The 27,845-nt window shown below is 44.9% G+C and overlaps 1 protein-coding gene across 2 annotated transcripts in view; it reads right to left on the reverse strand.

The window, feature by feature from the left end:
* Positions 1-27,845, reverse strand: part of LOC141105221 (killer cell lectin-like receptor subfamily B member 1B allele B) — a 208,721-nt gene that overhangs the window by 132,813 nt on the left and 48,063 nt on the right. For both annotated transcript variants that reach the window (XM_073595109.1, XM_073595108.1), the window contains exons 4-5: positions 11,328-11,426; positions 7,267-7,332 (exon numbers count right to left, since the gene is read on the reverse strand). In XM_073595109.1, the coding sequence (XP_073451210.1) occupies positions 7,267-7,332; positions 11,328-11,426 (165 nt within the window). The remainder of the gene's footprint in view (positions 1-7,266; positions 7,333-11,327; positions 11,427-27,845) is intronic.

The raw sequence follows: 27,845 nt of genomic DNA on the forward strand, positions 1-27,845 counted from the left end.
AAAACAGTCTGGTCAGAGAGGTGTCCGCCGTTAAGATGGTAATGCCGGCTCCGGAAGACAAACTCAAGACGAGGCGTGAGGTGTAGGGAACAGGAGGCTGCAGGGGATGACGTCACCAGTAGTGGACGCATTTCTTGAGTATGCGCGATGCGGTGTACTGGCAAGCCGCACTCCTTTATCAACAGACATAATGTGGATACTATACAAAGCCATATATTGTATAAGGGAGGTGAAGGGAACACTGTGTGGGTTGGTCCCCCCTTCTATCAATCTCCTGTGTTCACCAAAACTAGTCCTTAGGGCTCGTATGGTGCGGCCCACATACAGTAGGCCGCACGGACAAACGAGTGCATATACAACAAAGGCCGACGAACAATTATAAAATTCTTTCAATAGATATGTTTTGCCTTTGGTGTTGAAAGATTTTTGGCCGTGTTTGACATACTTACAAGTTTTACATAGGGCCTTACGACACTGGTACATCCCTACCAGTGATATGAGAACAGGTATTGCGGGGGGAATATAACTAGGTCTGATTTTACTGGGGGCTATTTTACTTTTCAAGTTTGGCGCTCTGCAGTATGTGACCCTGGGGCATTCCGGAATAATGGATTTAAGAAGTGGGTCCTGTAATAGGATATTCCAGTGGTTGGCTAATATTTTTTCCATCTTCCTAAATTGGAAGTGAAACCTGGTAGTGAACCGAACAGAATGGTTTTCTGGTTCACGGACCACTTTGGGAGGTTTCCCATTAAGGTAATGTTGGAAAGCTTGATTAATCAAGGTCTCAGGATATTCTTTGTCACTGAACTTCTTCAATAGTAGGCTTTGATCGAAATAGTTTCTGTCTTTCGTACAGTTCTGTTGTAATTGACAGAACTGGCCTTTTGGGATAATGGCGATCCATTTGGGAAAATGACAGCTATTATGATGCAAGTAAGAATTACCCGCAGTGGGTTTAACGTAATTTTTGGAGAAAATGGTGGAGGTTACTTCATCGTGACCTAGCTCTAGGTCTAGAAAAGCTAGCGTATTGGGATCAGTAACGGATGTGAAGGAAAAACCATCTTGATTGTTATTACAAGTTCCACAAATTGGTTGATGGTATCGACGGAACCATCCAAAATTATGATAATATCGTCGATATAGCGACCAAAAAATATAATATTACACGAAAAGGGGTTATTTTTAAAAACATATCTCCCAAAAACCCATGGCTAGATTTGTGCAGGAAGGCACAAAATTAGCCCCCATGGCTGTGCCCTGTAATTGAACATAAAAATCACCATCAAAATTAAAATAGTTGTGTGTCAAACAAAATGATGTGGCGTCCAAGATAGAAGTATTCCAGGGCCTGTAGGCCAAAAGTATGGGGGGTGGATGTGTATGAGTTGACATCAAGTGAGAGCCAGACGTATGTCAGCTCCCACTTATAAGGGGAAAGGAGTTCTAGCAGATGGGTCCCGTCTCTGATATATGACTGCAATCGATGTACAACGGGCTGTAGAAATTGGTCAATATACAGGCTTAACCCTGTGGTGACGCTATCCATCGCAGTCACTATCGGTCTGCCAGGAGGATTTTCAAGATTCTTGTGGACCTTTGGGAGATGGTAAAAATAGGGGATCTGATAAAAGTCTTTAAGAAGAAAAGATTTTTCCATTTTATTAAGGATGTTATTATGAAAGGCCGAAGATACCAAAATTATAATTTCCCTAGCAAAATCAGGGGTGGGATCTTTAGTGATTTTTTTTGTAAGTAATGTCATCAGAAAGCAGTCTCTTAGCCTCACCAACACAATCACTTTTATTCTGTATTACGATCCCTCCACCCTTGTTGGCCAATTTGATGACTATGTCATCGGCTTCGATCAGAGATTTGAGAGCTCCGATCTCAAGGGGGGAGAGATTGTTGGTGCTAGAAGACTGGCACAGTTTTTGAAAGTCTTCAAACACCACCCTATAAAAACTCTCTATATACAGACCCTTGGCGTGTGAAGGGTTAAAAATGGACTTGGGCCTAAAGGGTGTGTGGATAACACGAGGGGAAGTGGCAGAATGTTGCGTAAGAAGGTGAATCAGCTCTTCGTCAAACAAGGAATTGTCAGTATCCTAAATAGAACTAGTGTCAAATAAAAATAGATCTGACGCAATGGGAGGGGATTGTGTTGGGAGAACATCACTAGACAGTAAATTATTTTTTTCTTTGATATGGTAACATCTTTTCAGGGTCAGATTAAGTACATATCTGTTAAGATCCTTGAAAAGAAGAAAGGGATTGGGTTTATCAGGGGAGCAAAATTTAATCCTCTACTTAAGAGAGAAGCGTCAGCAGTGGAGAGAGTGTAAGAAGATAAATTGAATATTTTTATAGTTTCCTGATTTTCACCGTGTTTGGATTGTTTCTTGTTTTGTCCTCCTCTGCAACCTCTCCAGTGAGCTTTTTTTTTTTTTTGGAGGCTGCCAGAGGAGGACTGTGTACTAAAAAAAGAAGAAGTAGTAGAGGCAAAAGAGGAGGAATCAGTATGGGTGGTAATTGTTAACGGATCAATGTCAGGTATAAATAGGACAGCATTAGTATCTGCAGAGGGATCTTCTGTTATATCCATGGTATTACCAGTAAGAATACTGGTGTCTACATTACCAAACATTATGTGGTTAGCAATTGGAGGGATCTTAGCTGGTACAGGAACAGAAGCTGGGGCTAGGGACTGACTGGGCCCAATAAGGCTGCCAGCTTCCTTGGCGGTCTATTGTAAAACAGGTTCAGGGCATTTAAAAGATTGGTGTTACTGTGTTTACTGGTATGGTTATTGGTCCTAGAGTTTCTATCTTTATTCTGGCCTGTGTTTTTGGGTGGGCCTGGGTGTTGTCTTTTGAACCTCTGATACTTATCAGAGGTAGGTAAACCTGGTAATGATAAGTTCATGAGGGGGAGTGGGAGATTAATACCAGTTGACTGGTAAGGTGGCTGGGGTAGTGATCAAGGGGGAATGCAGTAGGAGGGACCCCCAGATCTTGGGCAGACAGGAATTTCTTTGTGAAAATGATTTTTGCTTTTTTTATTCCATGTGAAAACTTTGTCATTATTAAAAGTCACGTCTACATTTTCCAAGTTTCATACGTAACAGATCATCTTCATCAGCCTTAGCATTTTTCTTAAGCATATCTAGCCATGAAAGGGGAATCCATAGTATTCTGACTAATGATATATTGTATCAGTAGGTGAACCTCTTGTAATTTGTTAAACCTGGATGTTTTGTGTGAGATTAGAATAGTCATTCATTTAGAAGTACAGAACGATATCTGCCCATTCTTTTTTATTGTCAACTTCAAGAAATGGACCTTCTTTCATAACCCTCAAGCCTCTAGGAGAGATTTTAAGATATTTAAGAGATTTTAAGTATTTACTTAAAAAGAATTTATCCCACCACTGCTGATTGGTGGTCTGGATAACTCTTTCCAATTGTTTAAATTTCCCACATAAAAATTGGCGTGTTTTACTAGGCAGAACGAAATCTTGTTGAAAAATGGATAATAGAAGTATGGTATATAAATGATCATGAACCTTGTATTTATGCTTTTCTATATCATTAATAAGATCCATGGCAAATTATTTAAAATATATAGGAATAAAAACTCATTAATAGAAAATATTAGAACTGGGGGAATAAATAAAATTATATGAGAACGGAAGGAGACAGTGAAAGGAGATGGAGAAAGGGGTGAGATGGAGGGGAACTGAGAAAGGGGGAAGATAATGACTGGAGAAACTGAGATCAAGCAGATAAAAAAGCAGATAAAAAACGGAAGATATGAGCCAAGTGTGCAGCACAAAGGTTTCTGTAAACAAACAAATAAAACAAGTGGAGGCGCAACAACTAAAACCATTAAAAAAACGAATAAAAATCTGCAATAAAACTGTAGATTGATCAATCATAGATCTGTGATCAATCCGTTTTGTTTTGTATACACAGTCTATATAAGTCTATGTACAGATGGTGACGTCATCCCCTGCAGCCTGCTGTTCCCTACGCCTCACTTGAGTTTGTCTTCCGGAGCCGGCATTACCATCTTAACGGCGGACACCTCTCTGACCAGACTGTTTTGACAGAGGAACTACAAGGCCCAGGACACAGGATCGCCACTGTGAAATAACCATGTCTATACTTCCATGCCTATCACTTTCTGCTGAAATGTGAGTTTGACTAATTTATGTGTATTAAAGCTTGCTAAAAACATCTGCACCCAGAGGCGCCTCTCTCTTTGTTTTTTTACCTTCTGCCTTAAGCCTGAGTTCACACTGCTGCAATCTCAGAGATTGCATGCGATTCGGACCCGCACTGCAGGTCCCGATCGCATGCGATCTCTGAACAATGCGAGTTCAGCCATACAGTTGTATGGCTGAACTCGCGTTCAATTCGCACAGAAGGAACTTGTTTTTCCCAGCACTAGAATCCGATCGCATGGGTTTTCTCACCTATTCGATCCGATTCCTGTGCGAGTTCACAGTTCGCACTGCGATCTGTGAACAAACTGGGGGTGTCATTAACTTTGATAATGACACTCGCAGTGGTTCGCACAAGGCAGTGTGAACTACCTGTGGGAGAGGAGCGATGCGGGAACCAGCGCTGTAATTGCACTGGTTCCCGCATCTCATCAGTGTGAACCGAGGGTTACAATCACAATAACAATACATAAATATCTGCTGGGGCAAATAGACGGAACAAAGTATTATCCTTTTCCAAAGGTAGGAGATGTGTGTTCAGTGGCGGCCGCTCCATTAGGTGTGCAGGGGTGCCGCCCCCCCTAATTCATGTGCCCGGCCCCTAATCTACATGCGGGGCGCTGGACGCATGGACTTCAATGGGTTGTTGTTTTTTTTTTAAGCACATGATTAGAGCATGAGGATCTAATTGGCTTTAAAAGGGTAGGCTCAGCGCCTTGAGCCCACCCAGTTGTGTGAAAATGGCAAATTAATATTCACTATTGACTTCCTGCTTCTCCTCCCGGTCAATCAGGAAGCGGGTCTTAAGACCCGATTGGCTGAGAGGAGAAATGAGGAGGAGGCGCAGGGGGAAGCCGCTGAGGTGGCTGAGAGTCAGGGGGAAGCCACCGAAGCTGACTGCGACCTAGATGGGGTAAGTGTGGGGCTGGTGGGCACTAGGCAGGCAGGTGAGCGACAGGGAGTTGGTGGGCAGTTTTCCGATCGCCTGAGCGACTGGGGGGGTTTGACTGATGGACTGACTGACCAAATGGGGGGGTGGCTAGGGTTGCCACCTCATCCCTATAAACCCCAACACACAGGGGCGCTGCTAGGTCTACAAAAGATCTGGGGCTAGAACCCATAGCAGCGTATTAAAGAAAGTCATACGCTTGGGTGGGCATACACATGTATATACAGTAATATACATGTATGTATATCCCCAGAGAGCCCCCCACTTACATTAGGGTCCCCAGAGAGCCTCCCCCTTAAATCAGCATCCCAGAGAGCCTCCCCCTTAAATCAGGGTCCCCAGAGAGCCTCCCTGCCCCTTGGGGACCTCTGCAGAGACTCGGGGCTATGGGCCCCAGATTCAGGGCTATAGCCCCAAAAGCCACCCCCTAGCGACGCCACTGCCAACACATATTAGTTATACAGGTTCTGTGGCTGATTAAGGTGGTAATTAAACTCAAAAAAAGTGTTTTCTACTGCTAAACCTTTCATCTGATTTCTAAATTGCTGCATTTGTGAATTCCAAAAGCCAATATAAAGGAATAGAAGTGGTAAAAAAAGCACTTGTGGGTTTAACCAATCTTGTTTTTTTGTACAATTCCCCTTTAAGGGGGCGTGGCAAGGGGCGTGTCCCATGCTTGCATACTTTTATTGATAGGTGTCCCTCATTCCCATCTCAAAAAGTTGGGGAGGTATGAAACTGTGTTCATGTTAAATACCCAATAATATGCAGAGGAAATAAACAGGAATTTGGTTTTCACATGATTTACATCATAGTATCCAGTTATATTTTGTGCATTTAGGAAAAAAATAATAAAACCAATCTACTGAGCTGACCAGAACATGTTCTTGAATAATTGGTTCTTCATAACTCCTTCAGTAAACCAATCTCATTGTCTCTAGTTAGTGTTAAGATAAAGGATTGTCTGCACAAGTCATTGGTCAACAATGCACTAATGCTGTGCAAAGGTACAGAAATCTATATGAGTGAATTAATCAATTTAGAGTTGTGAAAATAATAATCATTATAACTGAGTGGCACATAATGAAGATGACTTGCAACGAGCCGTGTGTGTAACTGAATATAAGAGGACCCCGAGCAAATCCATTTTCTGGTGTGCCTGAACACAATATTGATATTCATCTCTAAAGCCTCGTACACACGATCCAATTGTTGGCCAACCGAGCGTCAGATTTTTGTCTTAAGGGTGTGTGCCTGGATCTTGTCTTGCGTACTAAAGGCCCCAAATCTGAAGATAAATTTCGTCCGATGAACGATCTGCCGATTTTCTGATCGTTAGTATGCTGCTTTTGACAGCCGATTACAAATTTTCGGCAGACAAAAACTGGATGTGCAGGCTTGAAAATTTTTGTTGATGTGACCACAACGTCCGATTTTCTTTTCATTAGTACGGTTTTCTGACAAAAAAAATAAAAAAATCTGAAGAGCAAGACTAGGCATGCTCAGAAACGAAAGAACACATACAAAACAATTCAACACATTACGCCACTTCTGACATTGAATTGAATTTTCTGATGGCGAGTACCCTCTTGACTTTTGATTTGAAGCTAGCATCCAACAAAAACTGACGAAAATTCGTCCAATAATCTGACCGTGTGTACGAGGCTTAACGGTACACAATTGTCAGCCAACAAACACGAACGTAGTGACGTACTACAAGGAATTTCAGCTCTTGAGCGCCACCCTTTGGGCACCTTCTGCTAATGTCGTATTTGATGAGCATTGATTCCGAGCATGCGTGTTTGTACTTTCAACTTTTGTGTGACAGACTTGTGTACAGACAATACGAAAATCTGACAACAGACCGGTGTCCGCCGAAAATTTACTAGTCTGTCATCCAACATTTGTTGACCAAAAGTTGGACAACAATTGTCAAAAGGAGCGTACTAACGGTAAGATTTTAGGACAGCAGTCTGGATCATGTGTACGAGGCTTGAGGCTCATTGTTAGGTTGAAGCCACAACATTCCTTTATACACCCAGATATGATGACGGTATATCATGAGTCATCATCTATGATACTGTACTTACATGAATTGGTTATATTCTGTGTGCAATGCGAATAGCAGTTTGATTGCTCAACGATCTGTTTGTAAACTGAAGAAGAGACAAGAGAAATTACAATGTAGCACACATATAATATTTCTTTGGCATTAAAAATAAACTCAGGATTGCATTGTTAACCACTTCAGCCCCAGAAGATTTGGTTGCTCAATGACCAGGCCATTTTTTGCAATATGACACTGCTTCGCTTTAACTGACAATTGCGCGGTCGTGCGATCTTGTACCCAAACAAAATTGACGTCCTTTTTTTCCCCACAAATAGAGCTTTCTTTTGGTGGTATTTGATCACAGCTGCGGTTTTTATTTTTTGCGCTATAAACAAAAAAAGACTGCTAATTTTGAAGAAAAAAAAAACACAATATTTTTTACTTTTTGCTATAATAAATATCCCACATTTTTTTTCAAAAAAGCATTTTTTTCTCAGTTTAGGCCGATATGTTTTCTTCTACATATTTTTGGTAAAAAATAAAAAAAATAAATAAATAAAAATCGCAATAAGCGAAAAGTTTGCGCAAAAGTTATAACGTCTACAAAATAGGGGGTAGATTTATGGCATTGTTATTATTATTTATATTTTTACTAGTAATGGCAGCAATCTGCAATTTTTATCGGGACTGCGACATTGCGGCGGACAATGGGTGGAGTGTCATGGGTGGAGACCTCAAGATTCTCCCATTTTAGAAGAGTGTAGCTCTCATGGTTTAGAGAAGCAGGATCTCCCAGTCTATGGATAGTGTAGGACCCACTAATCATGGGGTACTTTGTTGCAGTATGTCGGCTTAGCACCATATAGCAATATGGTGTGACCAAATCCCCATATTTTTTGATAATGTTTTTCTGAAAATGTTTAGGTGTTTTAAACTAGCCTTGCTGGAGGTAAATGTCTTTTTTGGATGAGGGCTCCTCGCATCAAATTCGCAATAGCAGAAGATTTTGAATGGCTCTTTGACTGGAGCCGGTTCACATATCTCTGCAGTGGGTCCGGTGCGATTTGCACAAAAACACCGCGCGTCTTTTGTTCCGAATTCAGCCGAAAATTTGGGCTGAAATCAGACCTGAAACGGTGAACCAGCAAGCACCAGACACCCCTGCTGTGAGCCGCATGCAGCTCATATGTGAACCCAGCCTTAAACTTTTTTTCCCTCTGTTTTCACCTGTTGATCCTGTCAGTAACACACCTCCTGTATTAGAGAGCCCCCACTCTGGATGAAGGGGCATAGGAAGCACGCTTGGACAGCAGCATTGTCAGTCTGCTGGGGGGGAGAGTGTAAAATGTACTAGCAGATTTAGATACACTTAAAAGTTGAAATCAGACTCCACTTTATAATCAGTAAGGCTTAATGTACACGGGACGTTTTACAACGTCTCCTGAACGATTTAACTTGGCAGATAGTAACCCACGTTTAAAAACATCTGTTTTGCTGCGTTTAAATGCCGCATTTAGCCACGTTTGCGTTTACAAGCGTTTTTTTTTTTCAAATAGTCAAAAATTCAAAACGCCTGTAAACGAAATGCGGCTAATCGTGAGTTACCACATTTACACGCGTTTACAAGCTGTTACAGTCATATGGCGTTTCAAATTCCTCTGAACATCCGTCCTGAATGTATTTTTTTGCTTTCCAAAAAATGTTTCTAAACTCAACTGTCTACAGTAGAAACCACTATAAACGCCCATGTGTACATGTACTGATAAGATAACATGGAGGAGAGTTCAGGGGCCTCTGAAAAAAATGCCCAACTGCTCCTAAACACACAGCTCCCAACTGTCCCTGATTTGGAGCAATGTCCCCCTGTCCCTCATTTCTCCTCATTTGTCCCTCATTTTGGTCTGAACCATATAGTTGTATATAAAATGCACTTTTTATCTATAAAAAAGTGTTTTCCGGTGCTAAACCTTTCATCCGATTTCTAAATTGATGCATTTGTAAATTTAAAAGCCAATATAAAGGAATAGTAGTGGTAAAAAAAGCACTTGTGGGTTTAACTAACTTCTTTTGGGTTAATTCTTATTTTAAGGGGCGTGGCAAGGGGTGTGTCCTATGCCTGCATACTTTTGCTAATAAGTGTCCTTCATTCCCATCTCCAAAAGTTGTGAGGTATGCAAAGGTTTGTTTACCAGCAGCAGTGTACATGAAGCCTTACAGCAAACATTTTTTTTTTCTTTTGGGATAAAGGATTTAAATAACATCTGATTTTATGTAAGCACTCCTGTCAGTGGTAAGTAGTTTGTCTCAGGTAAGTAACTGATTAATTTGCAGGACAGCTTGTTCTTTTGAAAAAAAAAAAAAAAAACAACAGACTTACTGGCCAGATGAAATGTAAAGAAAGAAAGCCTAAAAAAAACCACTAATGCAGCCATCACATCTAAGAATTAGTAAACTGCAATATAATGAATGTTTGCTTTTGTGTTTGAGGTGGTCATAAAGGTTCAAATCAGTTTTTTACGATCTGATCAACATGTTTTGTTTGTATGCAGTCAGACAGGCACTTACTAGTTGGTACATTTAAAAGAGAAGTATGGCTTTTGTTTTTTAAATCCTACTTACCTTGGTGGATCAGGTGCTGCATCTGTCCCCCGCTCGCCCTAATGCCGCGTACACACGAGCGGACTTTACGGCATACTTTACGACGGACTTTACGAATGAACGGACTTGCCTACACACAATCCACCAAAGTCCGACGAATTCGTACGTGATGACGTACGACCGGACTAAAATAAGGAGGTACATAGCCAATAGCTGCCCTAACGTGGCTTTTTGTCCGTCGAACTAGCATACAGACGAGAGGACTTTTCGACCGGACTCGAGTCTGTCGGATAGATTTGAAACATGTTTCAAATCTAAGTCCGTCCAACTTTTGAGAAAACAAAGTCCGCTGGAGCCCACACACGATCGAATTGTCCGACGAAATCCCATCCGCTGGGCAAAGTCTGCTGTAAAGTCCGCTCGTGTGTACGCGGCATAAAGGTGAGAACTGAGCAATCAGGCGCTGCTGATCGCTAAGTTCTCCCCCCCGCTCTGAGCAGAGCAGAGAGCCGGGATTGTCAGTCAGCAGCTCTCTGCCTTCCCCTCCAGCGCTCACTGGAGCTGGCTCAGGCTCTCAGTGGACTGCTGGGAGGCTGAGCCAGGTGCCAGGCTTCTGGGCGTATTGCGACTATATAGTCAGGATCTTTTCAGAGACTGGACTGGCCCTTGCAACATCAAAGGCTGAAAACAGGTCACAGGAGAGCAGAACAAACTTCACTCCTGTGATCCATAAGAGAAGTATCGCTAAATAGCTTTGGCCATGCATCTCCTTTTAAAAACCAAAACAAACATGCTTTTTATTTTTCTTTGGGAGAAGGAAAGTGTATGGCTTGGCTGGCAGAACTATACAGCATATTAAAAAAAAAATCTGATGTGTCTATGTTTTCAGCTGTGCCTACAATCTAAATTAGCCAAAATGGTGAGTTGGTGGTACTGACATGGAGAGGAGCTCAGGCATGTTCGGACACAAGTCTGACTGCGTCTATGCAATCCTGTATGGAAGCAGTCAAAGCTGACAGTGAATCAAAGGTGGTGGAGGCATTTCCCACCCCAAAGCAGCACATATGCAAGGAGGATCGCTCCTACTGACTCTGATTGGCTTTTTACAGCTTCCCGGCGGTAGTCTGGGTTGCCAGTGCCAGGGGCAAGGCAAATATTGTGCTCCCTAGCCCATGGGAACAATACTTTTAGCATGTGGGGCAACTGCCCCTGTGGCTCCATCCATGCTAAGTCACTGGGTACTGTATCCCATGCTAGAGGAAAAGGCGAAGACAGCAGATAAAGGGGTTCACATTATTGTGGTCACGGTGCTTTGCTCTGTGCCCGCAGAAAAAAATGATTGTCCAGTACCGCTGCTGAATGTGACCCATTCAAGGATATGGGGACACACCACAACCTCTGAGCAACTGCCTGCAATAAATGCTAATGGAAATTAGAGATTACAAACGAAACAAGCCAAAATATTGGGAACAGAAATTCATTTTATCACAGTAATCTACTCACTCAAAAAAGCAAGAGCACAAGAAAGGATGAGGATAATAAGGATGAGGATTTTGGTGATGTTTCTACACTTCAAACGTCTTGCTGTGTTTTCTGTAACATCTAAAAGAAAAAGAGGGACCCACAGTAATACATTTATAGTATATCTTTATACTCAAAATAACTGAAGCATAAATGATCCTGGATAAGTTTTACAGCTCATATATGTAATGATTGTCAGTTGATCAATCAAGATTTTAACCCCCGTCCAATCAAAATTGATTGATATAAAATGTTGCTTGTTCTCAATTAGGAATGGATTGTGGTGGAATCTGGACCATTTCATGTGCAAAGTGGACTGATTATATAAAGTTAAAGTGACTCTGCCATAAGAGAGGTATGGGGGGGCACCATTGCTGGCCTCTTTTTAAAAATGATAGTTGTCTGGCAGTGTCTGACTTAAAGGGGCTGTAAACCCTCGCCGTTTTTCACCTTAATGCATTCTATGCATTAAGGTGAAAAACCTCCTTTGCTGCAGCAGCGCCCCCTTATACAGTGGAACCTTGGTTAACGGGTAACGTGGTTAACATGCATTTTGAAAGACGAGCAACTTTTTAAAAAAAATTCTGACTCGGTTTGCGAGTGTTGTCTCGCAAAACGAGCAGAATTCAAGCTAATGGTGTGTGCAGTACCGCATTTGGCCAGAGGTCCGGGGGCGCTGGAGACACTCGGAGTGGTTCGGAGCCGTCCGGAAATACTCAGAAACACTCGGAAATACTCCGTTCCCGAGTGTTTCCGAGCCTTTCCTGAGATCAGCCAAGCTGTCCCCGAGTATTTCCGAGGCTCAACGTTGCCCCCCCACCTCTGCCACATGCAGTATTCCATGCAATAGAAGTTAATGCGGAACAAATTATCTTTGTTTCCATTGACTTCTATGGGGATCTGTCGCTTTCATATGCGAGTGCTTTGGATTACAAGCATTCTCTTGGAAGGGATTATGCTCATAATCCAAGGTTCCACTGTACTTATCTGATCCCCATAATTCCCACGACGGGAACGAGCACACCAGCTCCGGCCGGTGTCTCGTGTCCTGATTGGATAGATTGATACCAGCGCAGCCATTGGCTCCCACTATAACGAAATAGGGGAACTAATGCGCAAAACCAAACTGTATAGAATAGGATATAAAAGGATGGGAGAAGCTGCCAACATATAAAAGTGTTCCCACACAGATAAAATATACGAAAGAGTGAAGTATATACATACTTCACTCATTGGTTCCCGCTGCTGTTAATCAAATCCAATGACGCAGGAGTCAAGTCCTGCTGTCTATGTCTATAGACGCAGCAGCAGGACACGGGAGCATGCCCAAACGTGTGTCCACGAAGGAGTGCACTTCTCCGATGGGGCACTCGAGAAGAGGAGGAGCCAGGAGCACCGCTGAGGGACCCCAGAAAAGAAGGATCAGGGCCACTCTGTGCAAAACCAACTGCACAGCAGAGGTAAGTATGACATGGTTGTTGTTGTTTTTTTTTTTTTTTTTTTAAACAAACCTTTATAACCACTTTAAGTACATTTTAAGTGAGTGTCAGGATTCATTATCTCTATGCCGGTTCCAGGTGCAACATTTAAGTGATTGTAAAATCCTCCATATACCCAGTGGAGTGACTGGCCTCAGCTGATATGCAGAGATTAAACAAATCCTCTTACATAAGTTGTACCCGTTTGTCTGCAGTCTATGATTCTCTACATCAGTTTATGCAGAATTTATACCGCTTGACTGAGAATTCATAAAAGAGGGGGCGGAGAGCTGAAGTTACTTTGCAGAGCTTGGTGAGAGTCGATTGGAGGGAAGGGACTCCCCCCGCCACCCCCTTCACACAGCACATAAGAAGGGAGCTGAGGCTGTCAATCACAGTCTGTATGCTGGAGCTCCTTCCACTGTCACCTTTTTACCTCTTGGTGTCAGGAAAACTTGTCAGAAGTGACTCATGCTGATAGCAGAGGAAGGAGGTAGCAGACAGAAATTTTACTTAGTGCTCTGGACTGAGACAAGTACACGCTATAGAGGGATACGATTTGTTCATATTTCATGTCTGAGGTTTACAACCACTTTAAAGGTAAAGTAGTAGTAGTATCTTCAAAAGGTAATTTCAGCAATGGCAGCCTCCATTATTGTGTCATGACAGAGTCCCTTTAAGTTGACCTTTTATGTCAATTAACCTTTATTCTTCTGTAGAATCCTATCATTGCAAATTTATAAAAATCTTCAATTTAAGCAAAAGAAAAAGTTTGCGGCAAAATCAGCTGCAAACAAACATTTAGTGCAAAAACTCCACTTGATTCCCTCGATCTAGACATTTTCTAGTACATTTGCCCTTCTTTTCAACTCAACAAATGTTCAACTGTCTCCATCCATCCAACTTTCTAATGAAGGTTAATAGTAATTATGTTCAATACTTTTTTTTACATGTTTAAAACTAAAAGTTACAGAAGTTACAGTACAGTAATGAAGTATATTACAGGTATTAAAGGAGATCTATCATTAAATTTGTGTCACAGCTCTGTCCTCTATGAGACAAAGTACATGTAGTATGTTGTCCTATGTTTTGTAGAAGCTTCCTAACCCTAGATATGAAAGCTTACCTGCCTCTCTCCCCTCCTGTAGTGGCTGATCTGACAACAGCTATGAAGGAGACGGCTGATTCATAGTTGTAACTTATCTCGGCTGTGAGCATTTTCCTGAGACAAGCAGCAGCAAGAGGAATGAAGATGAGGGGGGATGTGCTAGATTCTGCATTCCTCTTGTCATTGCTTGTCTCAAAAAAGAACTCTCACTTGAATGAATCAGCCATCTCCTTCATAGCTGTTGTCAGATCAGCTGCTGTTGCCTTCCTCCCAACTTTCTGAGATGGGAATGAGGGACACCTATTAGCAAAAGTATGTAGGCATAAGACACACCCCATGCTACTTGTCAGGGACCACCAGTGCTACTTGTCAGGGACCACCAGTCAGGGGCGGATCCAGAGTCTAGTCCCGGGAGGGGCATTGCCAGAAAATAAGGCTATTTTCACACTGGGGCGGGCGTCGGCGGTAAAGCGGCGCTTTTTTTAGCGCCGCTATTTGGCCGCTAGCGAGGTGGTTTTATCCCATTTATTTCTACTGAGACACACAGCTGCTATATCCCAATATGACATGCTGGTGCGGCAGGGATAAAGTGGAAGGCGGTCACTGGCAGGGAGGAGAGAGGAGAAGGACAGCTCCCCATGGGCAGCACAGACCAGGGGCCGTGAGACCCCTCCGCCCACAACATGTCTGCTTCCTCCTACTCGGCTTTACAGAGGACTACAAGGGGGGCGTGTCAGACCGCTGGCTGATCTCAGGAGAGAGATAGAAGCCATTGGTCTTACAAACAGGATGTCAGTAGGCAATAACGTTTTTTCAGCAAGTTCAGTAGCTTATTTCAGAGGAACTACAGAGCTCAGAAGAACATGGATGGCAAAGTGGGTGAAGGTAGGAGATCAGCAACAAGGACATGGAAAAAAAAATTTGGCCGGAGTTCTGCTTTAAGCAAGTCAAATATATAAATTTGTATATGTAACATTTGACTTTCACAAATTAACAAGGAAGAATGTTGTATTGATCCAAAATGGCTTGTATACTTGCAAATAGCCAATACTAGGGAATAGGTATGGGCGAACTTTCGCTGTTTGGTCATTCGGTGAACATCCGAACAAATGGGTCATTCGACCGTTTGTTCACCCCCGAACCCACCACAATGCATTGCGGTGCTGAACAGTGCATTACAAGCCCTGATTGGCTGAAGCAGTTAACAGTTAACATATTCACGTATTAACATGTTCCTGACAGATAAATAGCTCTTACAACAAGTATAAACCACTAAAATACATAACATTACATGGTCAGACCACGCAGCAATATCTATGTCTGTTAAAGAACAGGGAGTCTCCTCTTCACCGCCCATCTGGTGCTGTAATGTTCGACTGCTACAAGAACCCCAAACCCACACAAAAATCTCTCAGCATCTCCAAGATTTCTTCCTAGATAACAATGCATCAGTAACTGACCCATATATCCTGTGGAACGCATATAAGGCCTTTATGGGGGGCATATTTATCCAATTAGGGGCCAAAGAAAAAAAAACGATATACACAAAAACTTAATAAATTGTTATCTGAAATCCATACCACAGAAACCCAAAACAAAAAGTCGCCTACAGCAACATTAACAAACAAAGTGACTACAACACAACAGAAAAAACCTGAGAGAACACCTATCCCAACAATATGACAAACATCTTAGACGCTTACAGCTAAACTACTATGCCAACGGAAACAGAGCAGGCAAATACTTAGCAAATAGATTGAAAGCAGCATGCACGAAATCCAGAATAGCATACCTAAAGCATCCTACCCTACACCACAAAATCGAAAACCCACAAGCCATAGCAAATCAATTTGCTGAATACTACAGCTCACTATATACTTTGCACAAAGATCCCACCACACCTAAACCAACCACAGAAAAAATACAAAGATTTCTACACCGGGGCCAGATGGCTTCTCCAACGAATACTTCAAGACGTTTAAAAACATATTATTGCCACACATGCGAATAGTCTTTAACAAAGCTGCAGATTCTGCAAACTTTCCCCAAGAGATGCTGAGAGCGCATATAGTAACCCTACCCAAACCGGGAAAGGACCCCAACACACCAGCTAACTTCAGACTAGGGATGAGCCGAACACCCCCCGGTTCGGTTTGCAGCAGGACATGTGAACAGGCATAAAATTTGTCTGACCACGTGAACACCATTAAAGTCTATGGGACTCGAATGTGAAAAATCAAAAGTGCTCATTTTAAAGGCTAATATGCAAGTTATTGTCATAAAAAGTGTTTGGGGACATGTATCAATGCAAAAAAAGTTTTAAAAACTTATTTTTTTGGGAGCAGTGACTTTAATAATGCTTAAAGTGAAACAATAAAAGTGAAATATTCCTTTAAATATCGTGCCTGGGGGGTGACTATAGTATACCTGTAAAGTGGCACATTTTTCCCTTGTTTAGAACAGTCCCTGCACAAAATGACATTTCTAAAGGAATAAAAGTCATTCAAAACTGCTTGCGGCTGTAATGTAATGTTGAGTCTCGGCAATATAGATGAAAATCATTGAGAAAAAAGGGCATGGGTACCCCCCCCCCGGCCCATTACCAGGCCCTTTGGGTCTGTTATGGATATTAGGGTGATTCCCGCAATTACAAAAAAAAGGCGTGGGGCCCCTAGGCCCTATATACTCTGAACAGCAGTATACAGACGGTCCCCGGATTACAAACAAGATAGGGACTGTAGGTTTGTTCTTAAGTTGAACCTGTTTGTAATTTGGAACAGGTATATTTTTAAAGTGTAGCTCCAGCACAAAAAATCTATTTTTAAGCTTTTTGGATAACATAGGGAAGGGTTATCACCCCTGTAACATTTGTTTTGCTGTCTGTGCCCCTGTTCAGAAGATTACACCTCACTTTCTGTCCCAATGACATTTTGGATTTTGAAAATTTTGGGTTATTAGGGAAACAAGGATTGGAAGCATCAGTGGAGACACCTTTTTCGCATATTAATTCTTACAGGAGAGAATTTCCATTCCTAAGGGTAGATTTCCTCTCACTTCCTTTTGTCTCCCTCCGTTTGTAAGTAGGAGTCGTTTGTAAGTCGGATGTTTGAAAATGGGGGGCCGCCTGTATATACTATACGGCCTGCCCTATACAATCTGCAGAAAATTTGACCTTAGGTGTTGGTGGTACCAGAACACTGTAAGCCCTCACAGTTACTCTTGGTGGGCGCTGGAATGGGCCCTGCTGTGAAATATCAGATCAAAAATTGTAATTGCGCACCCCTGTTAAACAGGGGCAGAAAAATTGGGTCTTAGACAGTGATGGGTGCCACAACACTGTAACCCCTCACAGATTCTCTTGTTGAGCGCAGGAACGGGCCCTGCTGTAAAATATTAGAGCAAAAATTGTAATTACATGCCCCTGTTAAACAGGGGCAGAGAAATTGGGCCTTAGGCAGTGGTGGTGGTGGTGGAACAACACTGTAAAGCCTCACAGATTCTCTTGTTGAGCGCAGGAACGGGCCCTGCTGTAAAATATTAGAGCAAAAATTGTAATTACGCACCCCTGTTAAACAGGGGCAGAAAAATTGGGCCTCAGGCAGTGGTGGTGGTGCCACAACAATGCAGCCCCTCAAAGATACTCTTGTTGAGCGCAGGAACGAGCCCTGCTGTTAAACATTTGATCAAAAATTGTAATTGCACGCCCCTGTTAAACAGGGGCAGAAAAATTGGGCCTCAGGCAGTGGTGGTGGTGCCACAACAATGCAACCCCTCAAAGATACTCTTGTTGAGCGCAGGAACGAGCCCTGCTGTTAAACATTTGATCAAAAATTGTAATTGCACGCCCCTGTTAAACAGGGGTAGAAAAATTGGGCCTTAGGCAGTGGTGGTGCCCTGAACCAAAAACATTCTTAGAAGCTATTATCATGAAGATTGAGGAGGAATAGGATAGTCACGCATAATAAGATAATCTTCAAGGGATCCCACATCCATAGAAAAATCAATCAGTTACATCAGCATCAGGTGCTTGGTAGCTGGTGATCCAAGACTGATTCATTGTTATGAATGTGAGCTGATCAGTAGAGTCTGTGGACAGGCGCACTCTGTGATCGGTTACAAAGCCTCCAGCAGCACTGAATGTGTGTTCAGAAAGAACGCTGGATGCAGGACAGGCCAGTAGCTCAATTGCATATTGAGCAAGCTCTGGCCAGTGGTCCATCCTCAAGACCCAGTAACCCAGTGGATGTTCTGTTGGAAAGGTCTCCAAGTCTGATCTTGCCCCTAGATATCCCTGCACCATGTATTTCAGACACTGGAGATGGTTGCTGGAACCGATCAGATCTTGGCGCTGAGGACTGAAGAATTGTCTGAAGGCATCAGTCAGCAGGACACCTTCTCCACCGCTCTTTCTGTGACTGAACGAAGCCTCAGCAACACGTTGTCCAGCACCAGGAAATTGTAACCTCCCAGGCTCCGGAAACGCATTGCACAAACCTTTCTGCAAGGCCTCACAAAGATGTTTCATCCTCTGCTCCCTCTGTGAAAGCTGGATAAGTTCTGCAACCTTACTAGGGATGAGCTTCGAGTTCGAGTCAAACCCATGTTCGACTCGAACATCGCCTGTTCGACCGCTCGTCGAATTGCGAACGATATAGGCCGTTCACGCCAAATTCGAGTGGCGCATCATGGCCCATAATTCACTGCAGCATCGCAGTGCATTGCTGGCTGATGATTGGCCAAGCATGCACTATGACCCGCATGCTTGGCCAATCACAGCGCCGTATGTACAGAGAGCCGTAATTGGCCAAAGCCAGGGTGGCTTTGGCCAATTATGACTCAGGGGGTTTAGTACATGCCCCACACTATATAAGGCCGCCTGCGTGGCAGCCTTGTGTAGTGTGTTGCGGCGGCGGAGAGAGATAGATAGACAGAGAGACATTGTCATTTGATTTAAGTTAGACTAGGCAGGTCGAGTCAGTTAGCTGCACTTACAGTATATTGTGTGTGTGTATATATATATATATATATATATATAAAATATATATAATGCATCCCTGGTGTTGTGTGTGTGTGTGTGTGTGATATATATATATATATATATATATATATATATATATATATATATATATTACACTGTATTCAGTTTAGCTAGATCAGTTCCTGTTATTCTCTTCCTAATATACTGACAGGCAGGCAGGTGTTTTTACAGTATTTACAGTTAGTGTACTGTGTACCCTGCACAGTTGCACCTATAGTATAGCTACCGGAAGATAAGTGCTTGCGTTCTTCTTCTGATCCTATTAATAGCACAGGCAGGCTCTTGAAGTATTTACAGTTAGTGTACTGTGTACCCTGCACAGTTGCACCTACAGTATAGCTACCTGAAGACAAGTGCTGGTGTTCTTCTTCTGATCCTATTAATACCACAGGCAGGCAACCTAAAGTATTTACAGTTAGTGTACTATGTACGTTGCACAGTTGCACCTATAGCTACCTGAACACAAGTGCTTGTGTGCTTCTTCTGATCCTATTAATACCACAGGCAGGCATTCTGCTAGCTGCTGTAAAATCAGTATATGTATACATCCCAGTTTTGTGCAGCTACATCTCACTGCAGTGCAGGCCATTAGTATGTCCGGAAGGCCAACAAGGAGAGGCAGACAGTCACAAGCCAATAAAAGAGGGCAAGCAGGCTCTGTGTCTAGAGGCAGCAGTGCTGATCGTGAACACGGTGCATCCTCATCAGCACGTAGCCGTGGGACACGCTTGCCCTTTTTTTTGGCAGCTGGCCGCGTTGAGCCGCAACATGCGGAAGACTTGGTAGAGTGGATGACCAAGCCGTCCTCATCCTCCTCATCCTCTCTCACCCAGGCTCAGTGTACTTTGTCTGGCAAAGCAACTGCCAATGCGCCCTCTTCCCTCGGCTCAATGACATCAGTCACTCCTTCCCTAGCCCCACCATGTCCTCCTGAGGAGTCCCCCGAACTGTTTGACCACAGTGTTGGGTACATGCTCCAGGAGGATGCCCAGCGTTTTGAAGGCTCCGATAATGGTACTCAGCTAGAGGAAGGCAGTAACGTGAGCCCAGACAGAGGGGGTGCCCAAGAAGGACAGCAATCTGGCAGTCTTGTTCCCCCAGCTGCAGCATACTACCAGGTAGGGATGAGCTTCGTGTTTGAGTCGAACCCATGTTCAACTCGAACATCGTCTGTTCGATCGTTCGCCGAATTGCTAACGATATGGGCCGTTCGCGCCAAATTCAAGTGGCGCGTCACGGCCCATAATTCACTGCAGCATCACAGTGCATTGCTGGCTGATGATGGGCCAAGCATGCACTATGACCCGCATGCTTGGCCAATCACAGGGCTGCCTGTACAGAGAGCTGTAATTGGCCAAAGCCAGGGTGGCTTTGGCCAATTATGGCTCAGGGGGTTTAATACAAGCCCCACACTATATAAGGCTGCCTGCACGTTGGCCCTGTGTAGTGTGTTCCAGCATTGAGAGACAGAGACAGAGAGACAGTGTCATTTGATTTAATTTAGATAGATTAGGCAGGACAGTCAGTCAGTTATGCTCAGTGGAAACGAGGCATTAGCTGCACTTACAGTGTATTGTGTATATATATGCATCCCAGGTGTTGTGTTTGTGTCTGTGTGTGTGTGTATATGTGTATATAGAGATATATACATATATATAGATAGATAGACATATATATATATACTGTATCTATCTATTACTGTATTCAGTTTAGCTAGATCCGTTCCTGTTATTATCTTCCTACTGACAGGCAGGCAGGTGTTGTTACAGTATTTGAAGAAAATTACTGGTGTTCTTCTGATCCTATTAGTCCTATTAGTTACAGTATTTACAGTTAGTGTAGTGCGTCCTCTGCACAGTGTGCACCTAAAGCTACCTGTAGAAGATTGGTGGTGTTTTTCTGATCCTATCACTACTGCAGGCAGCTACATTATTTTTTTAGTGTAGTGCGACCTCTGCACAGTGTTCAGCTAAAGCTACAAGTTAGTGTAGTGCGACCTCTGCACAGTGTTCAGCTAAAGCTCCAAGTTAGTGTAGTGCGACCTCTGCACAGTGTTCAGCTAAAGCTCCAAGTTAGTGTAGTGCGACCTCTGCATAGTGTTCAGCTAAAGCTCCAAGTTAGTGTAGTGCGACCTCTGAACAGTGTTCAGCTAAAGCTACCTGTAGAAGGTTGGTGGTGTTTTCCTGATCCTATCACTACTGCAAGCAGCTACATTATTTACAGGTCAGTGTAGTGCGACCTCTGCACAGTGTTCAGATAAAGCTACCTGTAGAAGGTTGGTGGTGTTTTCCTGATCCTATCACTACCACAGGCAGCTTCATAATTTACACGTTAGTGTAGTGCGACCTCAGCACAGTGTTCAGCTAAAGCTACAAGTTAGTGTAGTGCGACCTCTGCACAGTGTTCAGCTAAAGCTACCTGTAGAAGGTTGGTGTTGTTTTTCTGATCCTATCACTACCGCAGGCAGCTACATTATATAGACGTTAGTGTAGTGCGACCTCTGCACAATGTTCAGCTAAAGCTACCTGTAGAAGGTTGGTGGTGTTTTCCTGATCTTATCACTACCGCAGGCAGCTACATTATTTAAACGTTAGTGTAGTGCGTCCTCTGCACAGTGTTCAGCTAAAGCTACAAGTTAGTGTAGTGCGACCTCTGCAGTGTTCAGCTAAAGCTACCTGTAGAAGATTGGTGGTGTTCTCATACTAATAATACTACAGGCAGGCAGTTGATTTTGCTAGCTGCAGTATCAAAATATATATATATATATATATATATATATATATATACATATATAATCTCCCAGCTTAGTGCAGCTACATCTCACTGCAGGCCATTAGTATGTCTGGAAGGCCAACAAGGAGAGGCAGACAGTCACAAGCCAATAAAAGAGGGCAAGCAGGCTATGTGTCTAGAGGCAACAGTGCTGGTCGTGGACACTGTGCATCCTCATCAGCACGTGGCCGAAGGACACGCTCGGCCTTTTTTTCGGCAGCTGGCTGTGTTGAACCGCAACATGCGGAAGACTTGGTCGAGTGGATGACCAAGCCGTCATCATCCTCCTCATCCTCTCTCACCCATGCTCAGGGTACTTTGTCTGGCAAAGCAGCTGCCAACGCGACCTCTTCCCTCGGCTCAATGGCATTAGTGACTCCTTCCCTAGCCCCACCATGTCCTCCTGAGAAGTCCCTCTAACTGTTTGTTGGGTACATGCTCCAGGAGGATGCCCAGTGTTTAGAAGGCTCTGATGATGATACTGAGCTAGATGAAGGCATTAACATGAGCACGGACAGAGGGGGTGCCCAAGAAGGAAAGCAATCTGGCAGTCATGTTCCCCCTGCTGCAGCATACTGCCAGGTTTGCTCCAGTGATGAGGAGGGAGGGGATGATGAGGTCACTGACTCAACAAGGGTGCCTGATAGGAGGAGGCACATCACCGATGAGGCAGGATGCCCTCCAGGGGCCAGCCTAAGGGCAGCACACTGACTGCATCACACCTCAGAGCTCCGCGTGTGCAGGGCGCTGCTGTCTCTGCGTATTATTCCAAAAGTTCTTTGGTGTGGGCCTTTTTTGAGACAAGTGCATCAGATGGCACCGCTGCTATTTGCAACATATGTCTCAAGCGTATCTCGCATGGCCAAAACATCTCCTGCTTGGGCATGACATGCTTGCCCAGACATATGTTGACCTGCCATGCAGTTCGTTGGCAAGCGTACCTAAAAGACCCACACCAAAAAACAAAGAGGACCTCTCCTTACTCCTCATCAGCTGGGATCTCCAACCTCACTATACCTTCAGTCTTCTCTGAGACCTGCACTGAGAGGAATGAAGGTGTAGAATTAGGTGTGTCACAGCCAAGTACTTGCGGGCAATCTGCTACACCAACGTCAGATTGTACCAGGCAAATTTCCCTGCCCAAGCTGCTGCACCGCAAAAAGAAGTTCGCTCCCAGCCATCCACATGCCCAGCAGTTGAATACTAGCTTGGCAAAATTGCTAGCACTTCAACTGCTACCTTTTCAGTTGGTAGACTCTGCCCTTTTCCGTGAGTTTGTGGAATGTGCGGTCCCTCAGTGGCAGGTTCCCAAATGCCACTTTTTCTCACGGAAGGCAATTCGGGCTCTCTATCGGCATGTGGAAGGCAATGTCTTGGCCTCGCTGGACAGGGCGGTCAGCGGTAAGGTGCATATTACCGCTGACTCATGGTCCAGCAGGCATAGACAGGGACGTTACCTAAGTTTCACGGCGCATTGGGTGGCAGCTGGGAAGGATGCAGGACAAGGTGCAGTAGTGTTGGAGGTTGTTCCACCACCACGCCTCCAAAATGCCACTACTAGTGTTTCTGACACACCTCTCTCCTCCACCCCCTCCTCTTCTTCTTCCTCCATGGCCTCTTCCTGTGCTTTGTCCTCTGAGCCAGCGGTGCTCCATAGGCGTTCAAGGGGCTACGCAAGTACGCAGGCCAAAAGATGCCATGCGGTGCTTGAGCTGATGTGCTTGGGGGACAGGAGCCACACTGGGGCAGAGGTACTGTCAGCTCTGCAGGGGCAGGTTCAGAGGTGGTTGACGCCACGCCAACTTAAGGCAGGAATGGTGGTTTGCGACAATGGCACCAACCTCCTCTCCTCCCTCCAACAGGGACAAATGACCCATGTGCCCTGTTTGGCTCATGTCCTTAACTTGGTGGTGCATTGGTTCTTGGGCAGGTACCCGGGGTTACAGGATGTCCTGAGGCAGGCCAGGAAAGTCTTTGTGCATTTCCGCTGGTCATATAATGCCAGTGCTCGGCTGGCCGACCTCCAAAAGGAATTTAACCTGCCCAAGAACCGCCTAATCTGTGACATGCCCACCAGGTGGAACTCAACGTTGGCCATGCTGCAGCAGCTGCACATGTAGCAGAGGGCCATCAATGAGTACCTGTGCGACTATGGCACCAGGACAGGGTCAGGGGAGCTTGGTTTTTCTCCCCACGCCAGTGGGCCATGATCAGGGATGCATGCACTATCCTGTCACCATTTGAGGAGGCCACAAGGATGGTGAGCAGTGACAGTGCATGCATCAGTGACACTGTCCCCCTTGTCCACCTGTTGGAGCACACTCTGCGTGGAATAATGGACAGGGCACTTGAGGCAGAACAGAGGCAGGAAGAGGAGGACTTCCTTAGCTCTCAAGGCCCCCTTTATCCAGACAGTGTTCCTGCATGCCCGCCGATCACACAGGAAGAGGAGGAGGATTGTGTCAGTATGGAGGTGGAGCCTGGTACTCAGCATCAGCAGCAGTCTTTAAGGGATCATTTACAGTCCCAAGAAACACATGGACTTGTACGTGGCTGGGAGGAGGTCGCTGCGGATCATGTCGTCCTTAGTGACCCAGAGGACTCCGGACCGAATGCCTCAGCAAACCTACGCTGCATGGCCTCCCTGATCCCGCAAAGCCTGCGGAAGGATCCTCGTATTCGTGGTATGAAGGAGAAGGAACAATACTGGCTGGCAACCCTCCTTGATCCACGTTACAAGGGTAAGGTTGCAGACCTTATCTTGCCGTTGCAGAGGGAGCAGAGGATGAAACATCTTCGGGAGGCCTTGCAGAAACAAACTCCTGTTTCTGGACAACGTGTTGCTGAGGCTTCGGTCAGTCAAAGAAGGAGCGGTGGAGAAGGTGGCCATCTGAGCGATGCATTCAGACAATTTTTTGGTCCGCATCCCCAAAGTATGATCGGTTCCAGCAACTCCATCGCCAGCATCTGTTTTACATGGTGCAGGAATACCTAGGGGCAAGATCTGACTTGGACACCTTTCCCACCGAAAATCCTCTGGGTTACTGGGTCTTGAGGATGGATCACTGTCCAGAGCTTGCACAGTATGCAATTGAGCTACTGGCCTGTCCTGCATCCAGCGTTCTTTCTGTGCTGCTGGAGGCTTTGTAACTGATCACAGGGTGCGCCTGTCCACCAACTCGGTCGATCGACTGACCTTCATAAAAATGAATCAGTCTTGGATCACCACCAGCTACCAAGCACCTGATGCTGATGTAACCAAATATATTTTTTTGAAATGTAACATCACTTTAACCACTTAAGGACCGCCTCACGCCGATGTACGTCGGCAAGGCGGCACGGGCAGGCAAAATCACGTACAGGGTACGTGATTTGCCTCCCGCGGGTGGGGGGTCCGATTGGACCCCCCCCCGCCGCCCGAGGCGGTCCCGTTCTGTCCCCCGGCGATCAGAGACGAGGGGGAGGCCATCCGTTCGTGGCCCCCCCTCGCGATCGCCGCCGGCCAATGAGAACACTCCTTTGCTGCTGTATGCTAAACAGCAGCAAAGGAAGTGATGTCATCTCCCCTCGGGTCGGTATTTTCCGTTCCGGCCCGAGGAGAGAAGACATCTATGTGAGTGCACCAACACACACACACACAGTAGAACATGCCAGGCATACAAAACACCCCGATCCCCCCCCGATCGCCCCCCGATCCCCCCCCAATCACCCCCCCCCCTGTCACAAACTGACACCAGCAGGTTTTTTTTTTTTTTTTTTTTTTTTTTCCTGATTACTGCTAGGTGTCAGTTTGTGACAGTTACAGTGTTGGGACAGTTACTGTTACCCCCCCTGTAGGTCTAGGGTACCCCCCTAACCCCCCCTAATAAAGTTTTAACCCCTTGATCACCCCCTGTCACCAGTGTCGCTAAGCGATCATTTTTCTGATCGCTGTATTAGTGTCGCTGGTGACGCTAGTTAGTGAGGTAAATATTTAGGTTCGCCGTCAGCGTTTTATAGCGACAGGGACCCCCATATACTACCTAATAAATGTTTTAACCCCTTGATTGGCCCCTAGTTAACCCTTTCACCACTGATCACCGTATAACCGTTACGGTTGACGCTGGTTAGTTCGTTTATTTTTTATAGTGTCAGGGCACCCGCCGTTTATTACCGAATAAAGGTTTAGCCCCCCGATCGCCCGGCGGTGATATGCGTCGCCCCAGGCAGCGTCAGATTAGCGCCAGTACCGCTAACACCCACGCACGCAGCATACGCCTCCCTTAGTGGTATAGTATCTGATCGCATCAATATCTGATCCGATCAGATCTATACTAGCGTCCCCAGCAGTTTAGGGTTCCCAAAAACGCAGTGTTAGCGGGATCAGCCCAGATACCTGCTAGCACCTGCGTTTTGCCCCTCCGCCCGACCCAGCCCAGCCCACCCAAGTGCAGTATCGATCGATCACTGTCACTTACAAAACACTAAACGCATAACTGCAGCGTTCGCAGAGTCAGGCCTGATCCCTGCGATCGCTAACAGTTTTTTTGGTAGCATTTTGGGGAACTGGCAAGCACCAGCCCCAGGCAGCATCAGGTTAGCGCCAGTACCGCTAACACCCACGCACGCAGCATACACCTCCCTTAGTGGTATAGTATCTGATCGCATCAATATCTGATCCGATCTGATCTATACTAGCGTCCCCAGCAGTTTAGGGTTCCCAAAAACGCAGTGTTAGCGGGATCAGCCCAGATACCTGCTAGCACCTGCGTTTTGCCCCTCCGCCTGGCCCAGCCCAGCCCACCCAAGTGCAGTATCGATCGATCACTGTCACTTACAAAACTCTAAACGCATAACTGCAGCGTTCACAGAATCAGGCCTGATCCCTGCGATCGCTAACAGTTTTTTTGGTAGCGTTTTGGGGAACTGGCAAGCACCAGCGGCGTAGTACACCCCGGTCGTAGTCAAACCAGCACTGCAGTAACACTTGGTGACGTGGCGAGTCCCATAAGTGCAGTTCAAGCTGGTGAGGTGGCAAGCACAAGTAGTGTCCCGCTGCCACCAAAAAGACAAACACAGGCCCGTCGTGCCCATAATGCCCTTCCTGCTGCATTCGCCAATCCTAATTGGGAGCCCACCACTTCTGCAGCACCCGTACTTCCCCCATTCACATCCCCAACCAAATGCAGTCGGCTGCATGAGAGGCATTTTTATGTCCTCCCGAGTACCCCTACCCAACGAACCCCCCCAAAAAAGATATTGTGTCTGCAGCAAGCGCGGATATAGACGTGACACCCGCTATTATTGTCCCTCCTGTCCTGACAATCCTGGTCTTTGCATTGGTGAATGTTTTGAACGCTACCATGCACTAGTTGAGTATTAGCGTAGGGTACAGCATTCCACAGACTAGGCGCACTTTCACAGGGTCTCCCAAGATGCCATCGCATTTTGAGAGACCCGAACCTGGAACCGGTTACAGTTATAAAAGTTAGTTACAAAAAAAGTGTAAAAAAAAAAAAATATATGAAATAAAAAAAAATAGTTGTCGTTTTATTGTTCTCTCTCTCTCTATTCTCTCTCTCTATTGTTCTGCTCTTTTTTACTGTATTCTATTCTGCAATGTTTTATTGTTATTGTTATTGTTATTATGTTTTATCATGTTTGTTTTTCAGGTATGTAATTATTTATACTTTACTGTTTACTGTGCTTTATTGTTAACCATTGTTAACCATTTTTTTGTCTTCAGGTACGCCATTCACGACTTTGAGTGGTTATACCAGAATGATGCCTGCAGGTTTAGGTATCATCTTGGTATCATTCTTTTCAGCCAGCGGTCGGCTTTCATGTAAAAGCAATCCTAGCGGCTAATTAGCCTCTAGACTGCTTTTAAAAGCCGTGGGAGGGAATGCCCCCCCCCCCCACCGTCTTCCGTGTTTTTCTCTGGCTCTCCTGTCTCAACAGGGAACCTGAGAATGCAGCCGGTGATTCAGCCAGCTGACCATAGAGCTGATCAGAGACCAGAGTGGCTCCAAACATCTCTATGGCCTAAGAAACCGGAAGCTACGAGCATTTTATGACTTAGATTTCGCCGGATGTAAATAGCGCCATTGGGAAATTGGGGAAGC

This window comes from Aquarana catesbeiana, linkage group LG08 (genome assembly GCF_042186555.1).
Source record: "Aquarana catesbeiana isolate 2022-GZ linkage group LG08, ASM4218655v1, whole genome shotgun sequence".
In the NCBI taxonomy this organism is placed as follows: Eukaryota; Metazoa; Chordata; class Amphibia; order Anura; family Ranidae; genus Aquarana; species Aquarana catesbeiana.